A 12,710-nucleotide genomic window follows, 5' to 3' on the forward strand; every position below is an offset into this window, starting at 1 on the left:
TTTTTGTTGAATGCAAGAAAGAAAATGAGACATCTTACACAAAAGAGAACAAAAATTCTTCAGTACAGTATAATGAAAAATCCATCAATCAGATCCTATATATTAGGCTATTAAATAAAGAGCAACTTGCAATTCAAAGGAAGCCTTAACATTTCAGAACTAACCACTCTATTTTTATTTAGAAAAACACTGGTTAACCTGAAGTTGACTAGATAAAAATCCACGTCTGCATCAACGCCTTTTTTCAATTCTGAATCTAAATTGTTCAATGTAAAATCATTATAATCGATTGTAACATTTAATTTAAGCTATTAATCTACTATAAAAATCCAAGCTACAGTTTTATTTGGTTAAATTCACAAGGATGGGGCTGGGGATGTGGCTCAAGCGGTAGCGCGCTCGCCTGGCATGCGTGCGGCAAGGGGTCGATCCTCAGCACCACATACCAACAGAGATGTTGTGTCCGCCGAAAACTGAGAAAATAAATATTAAAATATTAAAAAAAAAAAAATTCACAAGGATGAAAAAAAAAAAAAAAAAACAGGGTCTATGATGAACTTGGGTGCTCCATATGCTCAGTCAAGGGCAGAGGGCTGGGGACAGGGACCCAGACAGAACTGAGAGTGCTGTCTGAAGACCATGCTTAAAGTCATATTTTACTCCAAGGGGAACAAAGTTATATCAGATAAGAACTGCATTAGAAGGTGCTCTGGCCTCTGATTTTTCTGCTTCCTAATACCATGAAAACAATTTTCCAGATGTTGAAATATTGTCAACATTCCATTATAGCTAACTTAAAGAGTTGTTTCCTTTGGTTCAGTGCAACATAAAAGAAAAGAAAGCAACCATCCACTGTATTTCCTCTTGGTTTTGTTGCAAGGTTTTTTATTTATTTGTGGTATTAAAATTGAACCCAGGGGCACTCTCCATTGGGCTACAATTCTAGACCTTTATTTTTTTGTTATGAGAAAGGGTTTTACTTGGTTGCCAACGCTGACCTGGAAATTATGATCCTCCTGCCTCAGCCTCCTGAGTCACTTGGATTACAGGTGAGAGCCCACTGTGCTGAGCAGCAATTTTTTTTTTTTTTTTTTACATTTTAAATGGATTCAGTGTTGACCCCCACACACACTAATGCTAAAGTTATTACAATAAAATTCCCTTCAAGTACTAGACTGCTAGTCCAAGCTCTTTCTATGATGTCACAAAGCCATACTTACTGTGTCAAATTATATTTTTAAATGATTCAATTGAAGAAGCATTTCAAATAAAAAAAATGGTACTTTCAAGGTAAACTTAGACTTTTTCATCCATGGGGTGGGGGAAGAGTGGACTCAAAGCAATTCTATAGCTACAAATCTAATTATTTGAGGTGAAAACCATGTCTAGACCACTATTTTAAAACTATGGTAGGTCTTGGGATGTAGCTTAGTAGCAGAGTGCTTGCCTAGCATGCACAAGAGCCTGGGTTCAATTCCCAGTACTACAAAATGAATAAATAAATAAATAAAACTATGGGTTGTGACCTATTAATAGGCTGAGAAATCAATTCAGTAGGTTATAAGATGATAATTTTGAAAAATGAAGTAGAAGAAATAAAAAGCGGAGCTGGGGATGTGGCTCAAGCGGTAGCGCGCTCGCCTGGCGTGCGTGCGGCCCAGGTTCGATCCTCAGCACCACATACAAACAAAGATGTTGTGTCCACCGATAACTAAAAAATAAATATTAAAATTCTCTCTCTCTCTTTAAAAAAAAAAAAAAAAAAGAAATAAAAAGCATCACTGTATCTTGTGCATAACTGGAATACTTCCTGCTTTGTGGATTCTGGCTTCAGTACCGAGGTATCTACTGGGTCACAGAGCTCAATGTATGTTTACTGTGAAAGCTGGCCTGGGCCGGTAGTTATCACACACTTAGAATCAGAATCACCTGGAACTGCGTAATGAATTGATTCCCTGGTTCAAGCCTCCCCAAATTCTAATTCAATTGGTCTGGGAGGTAGCAGAATTTCCTAGGAGAATCTCATTGGTCTAGGTTGGGACATTGGTCTAGACAAGTTCTCGACCACTAGTGGCAAACAAAGTCACCATAGCTTCTATTTGAAGCAGCCCAACATGAGAACAGACAGAAGCCAGTCTAATAGAAGAAAAAGTTTCCTGATTCTGAGCTCCCTTCCCCATCCTGCCTCTATGACCTGGCCTCAAAGAGTTCTCAATAGCACTCAAGGTTACAGAGGCAGCATGAAAACACACAAGAGATCCAAGCCTCAAGGGGTGATTGAATAACAAGAGCCACTCACCCCGCCATCTACACCAACCTTTTCTATTCTCTTCTCTATTTTCCTCTCTTGTCTTTTATGCTGTTCCTTAACCTTGTCCTATAGTGGTGCATTAAGATACTGCCTTGCTAGGTTTTGGTATTTAGGACAGAAGAGGTGAATGATTCTGGGTGTGGGCCAAAGGCACTTAACCAGGAGTTCATCTCAGAATAATTGACATACACATACATGCACACATGCACACACACACTCAAGGGCCTGCTGTTCCTACAGGTAATATGGGAAAAAGAGTAGTGCAAATATAGCAGATAGAAATATGCATTTCTAATAAGTTCCACAGAGGATTTTGACACACAACCAATGTTGAGACCCACTGACTGAAGTTCCAGAACAGGGTTGCTGATCTAGAGTCAATAGATGACAAGAGTTGAGGACCACTAAGTGGGGGCTGGGTAATAGGATGGAGAGATGGAAGTCTACCTTATTGTATGCCTGACTCTGTACACCTAGACAATCATGACACTTTAGGGATGACATTTCTCCATCCACAAAGGGAAGCACACAGAATTTGCTGTCCCCTGACCCTACTATAGGGAGTACTAGCTAAATCATGCCAGGCTGTAGAGATCCTGGGGATGCAGCATATTTGTGGTCTAGTATTGTCTCTGAGAAAGCCATCAGTGAACACATGTTCAGAATGAAAAAAGATTAGCAAGTTAGTTCATTTTGGCCAAAGGTCATGATTAAGGGTGTACCTTCTAGGTTACCCACCTGTCAACTTCCTCTTTACTCATGGCAGCAAACGTGAAACACTCAGTTACTCCATTGATGGCAAGCAGGAGGACGTAGAGACAATAGGTACGCAGCAAAACAGGACCTACAAGGAAACAACCCACCAAGATTCTAGATCCAAATAGGACTACATACTACCACAGTTTGGTTGAATGCTAAGAAAACACCAGAACTGGGCCATGGGACCTACTGTTAACAGTGGACAGAATGCATACATATTGGAGGACTCCCAGCATTCCATGGTACTACTAAAATAATCAGTTAAAAACAAAAGAGTAGTTATGAATAAATATACAGATCTGAATACATATATAGATCTAACAACTAAAAGCAAGCTAATCTGCTCATTTTAAAATCAGCACAAGGAGGCCTGCTAGTTTGAATGCTCAAGACACAAGTGGCCCTGAATATTAAGGGAATCTCAGTTGGGCAGGTCCTAGAAAAAGATCTACTGAGATAGAACATTCACAATCCACAGTGAGAACCAGAGCCAATAATGATATTTCCTTCTCAAACAAAGTAATGCAATTCTATCACTAATAAGCTTCTCCCCTCCTCCTCTCTCTGGCCAAAGCAGAAAGAAACAGGGTCACTCTCACCAGGTAACTGAATGCTAACAGCTTACATCGGCCCATCTGAGGATAGACAGTGAGCTGCCTACAAGCATGAGGAATACAAACTCTGGCATGAAGCAGTGACTAAAGAGAGAAAGCTTTGAGACAATTTGGGGACTTCAAAGATGGAATCTTAAACTGTGAATTGAATGAGATCTTATGGGTTGAACTACGTACGCCCAATAAGACACACTGAAGTTCTAACTCCTAGCACCTCAGAATATGATCTTATTTAGAAACAGGTCTTTATAGAGCTAATATAGTTAAAAAGAGATCTAACCCAATGACTGGTATCCTTACAAAAAGGGGAAATGTGGACAAAAGACAGATATACACAAAGGGAAGAAAATGTGAAGACAAATAGGGAGAACATGGCCACATGACTTAAGTGATACAAGGACAAGCCAAGGAATACCCAGGACTGTGGACAAACACCAGAAACTAGAAGAGGCAAGAAAAGACCTTCCCCTAGTGCTATCAGAGAGCAAAACCCTGCTGGCACCTTGATTTTGGACTTCTAGCCTTCAGAAAGGAGCATGATACAGTAATTTCTGCGATTTAAAGTCACTAAAGGGCCAGGTGTGGTGGCACATGCCTGTAATCCCAGTGGCCTAAGAGACTGAGGCAGGAGGATGGCAAGTTCAAAGCCAGCCTCAGCAACTTAGTGATGCCCTGAACAACTCAGCAAGACCCTTTATCAAAAGAAAATATTAAAAAGGGCTGTAGAGGGCTGGGGATGTGGTTCAAGCGGTAGCGTGCTCGCCTGGCATGCGTGCGGCCTGGGTTCGATCCACAGCACCACATACAAACAAAGATGCTGTGTCCGCCGAAAAAACTAAAAAATAAATATTAAAACTCTCTCTCTCAAAAAAAAAAAAAAAAAAATTTAGAAAAAAAAAAAAAAAAAAGGGCTGTAGATGTGGCTCAGTGGTTCAATCCCTAGTACCAAACAAACAAACAAAATAAAGTCACTAGAGGGACTAAAAGTGTAGCTCAGTGGTAGAACACGTGCCTAACATACACAAATTCAAACCCTAGCACAACAAAATAATTAAATAAAGCCACTCAGTCTGTAGTACTTTGTCATGAAGCCCCAGGAAAGTAATATAAGGCCACAAAGAAAAAAAAATTAAAAAATCAAGAAGCTGGGCATGGTGGTACATGCCTGTAATCCCAGCTACTTGGAAGGTTAAGGCAGGAGAATTGCAAATTTAAGGCCAGCCTGGGCAATTTAGAGAGACACTGATTCAAAATAAGAAATAAAAAAGGCTGGGGATGTAGTTCAGTGGTAGAATGCACCTGGGTTCAATCCCTACTATTGAAAAACAAAAAAGTGGGGTTGTGGGGAATATGAGGTAGAATGGAGAGAGCAAAAGTGTTATATTTTCTGGTACAGTAAAGGCCTAAGGAGATACAGTCTGATGAGACAGGAGCAGGTAGGGAGAAGAGGGGCAGCACAGATAGGGACAGTCAGCAGGCACATTGTGAAAAGTACTGCCCTACCTAGAAGCCACATGGGCTTTACAGAGAGTGGAAGTATGATCAAAGTGAGAGGCACTACCAGGCACGGTGGCACACACCTGCAATCCCAGCAGCTCTGGGGGCTGAGGCAGAAGGATCACGAGTTCAAAGCCAACCTCAGCAAAAGCAAGGCACTAAGCAACTCAATGAGACCCTGTCTCTAAATAAAACATAAAATAGGGCTTGGGATGTGGCTCAGTGGTCAAGTGTCCAAGTTCAATCCCTGGTACCCGCCCTCCCCCCAAAAAAAGTGTGAGGCACCAAAGACTCAGAGATAAATGCTAAAAGACTGTGCTGGGGCAGTTATGCTGGGACCCTGGCCTAGGCAAGAGAGGCCAGTGGTCCTGAATACCCTGCAGTGACCCACCAAACCACAATGCTTTTAAGACACTGAGAAACAAGAACTGTTCTCAGGACTGCTCTCTCTGAAGATGAGACTGGAGAACACCTTTTTGAGTCTAAAATTATTAATGATTCAGAACTCTGATCCTTTTAATTGCTAACTCTATTATTGACGCTCAAAACCATACCTGCACCTCACTTAAATAAAAGGACAACACAATGATAGTAGTTTGTGTGTATCTCTTCTGTGATTAATTACCTTACCAGATGAACATTACAATGATGGGACAGCCTTTCTTGGCAACATCCTGTGACTGTTACAGAAAAGGCTGTCCCTTAGTGATTGCTTTCTAAAGGGGCAGAGCTGCTGTGAAACAGTTGATCCCCAATCTCTGCACATAAACTTACTAATGGCTTCCTAATGAGGCCTCCCTGCAGTTGCCTGATGGAAATGTACTTCTCACAACACAAGCCCCAGGGAGCTGCAAACCACTTCATTGGCTTCATAGCAGGTGTTCCTACAAACTTCATGACCTTTGCTCTAGTGTAGAAACTTGGCCATTTTTTCCCAATACCAAAAGTTTAAGCGCCAGTATAGTGGCAACTACAATAGTGAAAGAACTTGTAAAAAGGCATTGGACAAAGCCCTTAATTATACTGAGATGGGGCAACAGAAAAAAAATCTTCTAAGTTCTTGTCTAGTGACCTGAGTAATTAAAAACATCTTTGCTAAATCCAAAATGAAATTCTACAAATGGACTATTGCTAGCCTATAGCCCAGCACATTTTGAAACTGGTGAAGTTCCCAAGGACCAGAAAGTGCTATAAGAGTCTCAGCAGCCTGGGCACCAGGTATTTCATCAGACATATTCAATAGTTTTCTCCTTCAAACACCAAGAGTCAGTGGATTAAATATACCATTTTATTTGCTGAGATCAATTTTATTCTCTGCAAATTGCTCTGGGTTGTCCTTCCGAGGCTTTTATGCATCAGGCCTGGGATTTATGTGGCATTTACTATCTTCAGATGTGTTTAATACCAAGTGGAGATTCATTAAAGCCTGCTCTCTGCCCTCCTCCCTTGCCCCAAAGGGAGCACAGGCAAGTGCTTGGCAAAACACATTTTAGGCCTGCGAGGAAAAGCCAACTGTAAGGAAGATTCATAACTTCTCCAGGTGAGGCTGGGGAACTGATCACCCTGAGCATGCACATCTCAACTCCAGTGAGAGAACAGTCCCACAAGCCCAGCTTTCCCACAACTCTCCAGGAACACAGATGTTGACTGAGTGTGCGCAAATTTTTGAACTTCAGGAGACTCTTCTATTTCTGTTTCGAAATTAAAACAAATTAGACAAAACTCTAGCACATACCTGATCCTGAGCTAAGCATGGCCCCTCCATAGATATCCAGAGCCAGTTGAGAATAGGCAAAGCCAAAAACAGTGATGGTCAGGCCAGCCAGCAGGGCCAGCTTGAGCAAGGACTCCAAAACCATAGCAGCCACAGCAAAGTCCTCCTGGGTTGGGGGAAAGGGAAGAAAGCTGGATAAATCATGAACTAAAGAACACCCTCACATCTCACCTTCCCCCTGTACTGTTTTACAGATAATTTTTCCAAATGAATTAAGATAAGACCTCACTGCTTTTCTGTAGCACATTTCTTTTCAATCAGGGAAAAAAAAAAAAAGTGGGGATAGTGTGTACCTAAAGGATAACTCATTTAGAATGAATCATTTTAAATATTACTTATGAACCACTCACTCTACCCTGATTAAAAAGATTTTTTTTTTTTGTAGTTGTAGATGGACAGAATGTCTTTATTTATTTTTATGTGGTGCTAAGGTCACTTGGTGTCCTGAGGGACCGATTCCAAGGTCTCTCCCTGCCAACAATGGATAAATCTAAAGTCTGAGGATGCTCAAGTCCCTTATGTAAAATGGCCTCACACGTGCTAGGCAAACACTCTGCCACTGAGCTACAGTCCCAGCCCTGATATTTTATTCTAAAATGGAGTAAGTTTTCATTTATGCCAGCCGGCTCATGTTTCTCCTGACAAATATCTCAAGATATTGATTTATTATCAATGTACACTTGGGTTCATATTCTTAAACCAGACTGAGAACTAAAGTAGCTCATCTTGAGATACTGTGTGCATAAACTATACTTTGTAAAATGCCTTCTTACATATGTAAGAGATGGATTTTGTTTTCTTTGAATTCTAAGATACGTCAGACATTTTCAATGATTTTAGAAAAAGTAGTTTCTATAACCAAATGCTCCTGGATTAAAATCTCTTCGTATTGACCAACCAGAGTACATAGATTTTTAGGGTCAGAATGTAGCCCTGGTCAGACACAGTCTTTAAAAAACTTACATAATTGGTGTGGTGAGAGAAGCCCTGTGACCACATATTTTCTTCCCTATGCTGTAGGTTAGCCCAGCTCCAACCTTGGCATCCTCTGGTTTTTTGGGGTTTTTTTTTTTTTGGTACTAAGGATTGAACTCAGGTGTGTTTAACCATGGAACCACACCCCCAGCCCTTTTTTTTTATTTATTTATTTTTTATTTTGAGGAAGGATCTTGCCAAGTTGCTTAGGGCCTCAAGTTGCTTGTGATCCTCCTGCCTCAGCCTCCAAAGTTGCTGGAATTACAGGTGTGTGCCACTGCACCTGGCCCTCTGGTTCTTGAGAATCTGAGAATAGGAGAGACTATCTTATTCTTATACCTAAAACTAAGCCATGGGTGGGTGTTCTGTGCTGCACTGGGGACAACTATAAAGAACTCTGAAGCCAGGAATGGTAGTGTACGCCTGTGAGACAGGAGGACTGCAAGTTTGAACCAGCATCAGCAACTTAGAGAGACCTTGTTTCAAAATAAAAAAATAAAAAGGGATGGAGATGTGGCTCAGTGATTAAGTGCCCCTGGGTTAAGTCCCCAGTAGCCAAAAAAAAAAAAAAAAAAGCTGGGAGGGCTGGGTCAAAAGTAAGGTCATACAAAGGGACAAAGGGGTAAGACAAAAGGGGACAGCCAGGAGGAGAGGGTAAAGGTCAGGAAACAGAAATGAGCTTGGGTGCTGCCATCTGCCAGAATGTGATAGAAAAATGAAAACTAGAAGAACATTTCATATCAAACAAAAGGGAAATCGACCATTCCACATTTCTGTTTGTCTAGCAATTAGATAGAAGTTCATTTGAGAGATGATAGGCATGAGAACCAAGATTACCTGCCGCTGAAGTGTGGCATCCTTTTCCCTCTCCAGCACCTTAGCAAAGAATATATAAAAACTCTCCTCTATTGGCTGAAAAATTAACCTGGCCACAAGGGACCCAAGATTATTCACTATATCATATACACCTACAAAACAAAAAGAAAGAAATGACAATCATATTTGTTTTTCTATTTTAACTTTCACAACATTATTAAAACGGTAAATATGTTTAATTAAACTTTTTAAAAATCTTGAGATAATTTTAGCTTTGCATGTAGTTAAAGAAATAATCTAGAGAGCCCATGTACCCATTACCCAGTTTCCCAAAATGGTAACATCTTGCAAAACTATAATACGATATCAATCAAGATGCTGACATTCACACAATCGACAAGATCTTCTATCTAGCACTTTTTAATAAAAGTAAAGTTGCTTTTTAAATTGTTTTTTCATTTCTTTGGTATAAATAAATATGGAAAAGAAAAAAAAAAAAACGGAGAAAGACTTATTTAGCCACTTAAACCCAGGACAGATCTTTATTACTGTGATAGTGAATTCCCTTTTTCTTCTCTCCTAGCACACTTCCAACCCCCAAAATGAGCACCAGAGCTCAGGAGGAAGCAGAAGGCAAAAGGGTCCCAACAATAACTTGCCACTCAAGTTACACAAGAGGGCATAGTCAGTACACTGTATATGTTTATACAAAGATGTACAATTTATAATCTTAAGAATTCATTTCTAGGGGCTGGGGTTGTGGCTCAGTGGTAGAGTGCTTGCCTAGTACGTGTGAGGTCCTGGGTTCAATCCTCAGCACCACATAAAAATACGTAAATAAAATAAAGGTATTGTGTCCAACTACAACTAAAAAATAAATATTTTTTTAAAAAATTCATTTATTCATTTATAATAGTGTTCAGATTCATTTTTCACTAAATATGTCAAACCACAAAGAAAGATATTAAGAAGTATCTATTAATAGTATTCACCTTTAATTAAAACACTATAGAATTTCATCTTACCTTGATCACCAAAATTTAAAACATTCAAAAATGTCATCACATATCTCTCGCCTATAAATGGAAAAGCAAAATAATTAGCATTTTCAATGCATAAATTAATTTCCTTTACTCTTATCATTTATCAACTTTTCAGGTGGACGAATACCCTCAAAGAAGAAAAATCAGATAATCGGTTACAGACATGTTCCTTGTCCTAATGCTGATTTCAAGTAATCTCATAATTTGGACAATGCTGAGGGCTTTATTAACAGCAAATCTCCAAGCCAGCTAAATTAAAAACTAACCAATAAAACCAATCTAATAAATTAAAAATAAAATATGGAGAAATTACTAAACAACTATCACAAGTTTATTTGTTTTTTGCAGTGCTGAGAATAGAACCCTAGGCATTATACAAGCTAGGCAAGCACTCTACCACTAAGCTACATTCCCAGTATGTCCCAAGTCTTAAGCGGGTGAAATAACCACAGTGTAAATTATCTGTGAAGGGAAATGTCCATGACAGTGGCACATGCTCATTCCACTTCCTCTCAGGTGGAGAGACCCGCCCCCACTCCCCAGGGCCTGGAGGTTCTGGAAGCTCAGTTCATCCTCAAATCTAAGGCAGCCCAATGCCTTCAAGATGAAGACACCACCCTGGAGCAACTCTGTCCCATTCTATGAATTTTCTTATCCATAAGTGAAAAGCACTAACTCTTAAAAAGACAGCACTAAACAGTGCCCAGAGCCTAAAAGGGCAAGTTCTCACCTCCTAGAAAATGCTCATAGAAGAAAGCATTAATTAAGAGGTTAAATTTCCATCTTCTATCAAGACTCTCCTCTCTCTGATCTTATCTCCTTACAAGTATATGTAGCAAAGACCTCTGAAGGTCCTCCCAGGTCTGTATCTCTGATCTACCCTGTTAACATTTCAGGGGGAAAAAAAAAACTGCATCTGAACATGTACAAATCTTCTTTTCTTATCATCAATCCCTAAACAATACAGTTTAACAATGATTTACATAGCATTTATATTACATTAGGTATTATTAGTATTCTAGAGATTATTTAAAGTAGACGAAGGATATATCTAGATTATATGCAAATACTACACCATTTTACATAAGAGACTTGAACATCCTCAGATTTTAGATTTATCCATTGTTGGCAGGGAGAGACCTTGGAACCGATCTCTCAGGATACCAAGGAACAACTGTACCCTGCTTTCACATGGCTTCAAATGGCTCATTAGTGTTTGCAAAAAGTCTGGACTTCTTCATTCTGTGTATGAGGGCTTTTACACACTATCTTTGTGGCCTCTCTTCACCAGTCTCATCCCTATCACACTGTCATCCTCTGTTGTCACCTACCTATCTGGGGTTAGCCTCCAGTTGCTGCTTAGAGTCAGGCTGGGCCTACCTAGGGCATTTTTACAACCCAGACTGGCTTTTTCCCTACCTTCTGGCAGCATAGGCCTCTCCTCATATTCTACCAGCTTCCTGAGGGCAGAAGACTCCTCTCAGTTATCTCTGTCTCTGAGTTCCTAGCAGAGATCCAGGAAATGAGAGGCACTCCAGAGACTTCTAATGATTGAGTTAACATTTCCAAGTACAGTCCCACAGTCTTGAAATGGTTAACCACATGATATGTGCAACTGGTGAGAGAATGAGTTCCTTGAGGTCACGGTCTGTTTGTTACTCTTCATCTCTAGTCTCAGCACCTTGCATACAGTGCTGCAGGAAATGTGGGGGCAGAAGGGAGGAGCACATACGTTTTTGCTACTACACAGTTATTTTAACTTTTTTTAGAGCCATAATTATTATTATTATTGTTATTATTATTATTTTTATATTGGAGATTGAACCCAGGGGAGCTTTACCACCTATATTCCCAATGCTTTTTATTTTCTATTTGAGACAGGGTTTCCCTAAGTTACTGAGGCTGGTCTCAAACTTATGATCTTCCTATCTCAGCCTCCAGAGTTGTTGGGATACAGGTGTGCACCACTGAACATGACTCAGAGCTGTAGTTTTTAAAGATAAAAGAAACCTAAGTTGTCATTCAGCCTACTTCCTTATTTTCTAGCCATAGAGATGGAGGCCCTGAGAAGTTCCTAATGGCCTTCTGCAAGAAAGGAAGTCATATTAGTATGGCCCAACTGTGGGGCAAGTACCTGGATTTGCTCAGGACAAGCTCAGGAGGCTTTAGTGAATGGCTTAATTAAATGTTGCAAAACACATGTCTAGCAACTGCAATCTGTACAATGAATTGAAGAACATCATGTAGACTGGATCCAACTCCCTCAAACTCATTAAAACTGCTCTTAAAACTTTGGGAAGAAAAAAGTACAAACAACATCCTTACCAAAACTTTCTCCATTAATTTTTCTGTTCTAATCACAATGTGAACTACCACAACACACAATTTTCCTACAGTTCTCTTCTGTTGCCACTCTTCTTACTCTATCAACAAATACTTGCTGAACATCTGTGGTGTGCCAGGCCCAGCAGGGAGAATCCCTGCTTTCTAGGAGCCAGCTCTCTCAAGGTTTCTGACCCAGAAATCCCCCGAATAGTTTAACTTTTGTACCAGCAGTCATAAGCTCAGACTGGAAGCATGCACTCTCAAGGCTCAGAGGGCCCTTAGGCCCCTCTTGGTCCTCTCTCAGCTCATAGATAGGAAAAGAGACCTGGGGGGAAGTAAATTACTTCCCTTTGGAGTCATAATTAACAAAACACAAATATGGGGAGAAGAAAATAACAAGATAATAGTGAGAGTAGTTGTTTTAGAATACTAGGATTATATTTTCTGGTTTTTAGAATTTTTGTAATAGGATTATATTACTTTTATAACTAAAAGATCATTTTGAGCTGAGTATGGTGGTGCATGTCTGTAATCCCAGTGGTTAGGGAGGCTGAGGCAGAAGGATCACAAGTTCAAAGCCAGCCTCAGTAACTCAG

The 12,710-nt window shown here is 40.1% G+C and overlaps 1 protein-coding gene across 6 annotated transcripts in view; it reads right to left on the reverse strand.

Annotated features, from left to right (window-relative positions):
- Rft1 (RFT1 glycolipid translocator homolog) overlaps positions 1–12,710 on the reverse strand; it is a 46,299-nt gene that overhangs the window by 9,847 nt on the left and 23,742 nt on the right. For all 6 annotated transcript variants that reach the window (XR_011709035.1, XM_071618768.1, XM_071618764.1 and 3 more), the window contains exons 8-11: positions 9,772–9,822; positions 8,768–8,898; positions 6,917–7,061; positions 3,050–3,155 (exon numbers count right to left, since the gene is read on the reverse strand). Coding sequence is in view for 5 of the 6 variants with exons in the window: in XM_071618768.1 (XP_071474869.1) it covers positions 3,050–3,155; positions 6,917–7,061; positions 8,768–8,898; positions 9,772–9,822 (433 nt within the window). In the remaining variant the exon portion in view is untranslated. The remainder of the gene's footprint in view (positions 1–3,049; positions 3,156–6,916; positions 7,062–8,767; positions 8,899–9,771; positions 9,823–12,710) is intronic.

This window comes from Marmota flaviventris, chromosome 1, assembly GCF_047511675.1.
Source record: "Marmota flaviventris isolate mMarFla1 chromosome 1, mMarFla1.hap1, whole genome shotgun sequence".
In the NCBI taxonomy this organism is placed as follows: domain Eukaryota; kingdom Metazoa; phylum Chordata; class Mammalia; order Rodentia; family Sciuridae; genus Marmota; species Marmota flaviventris.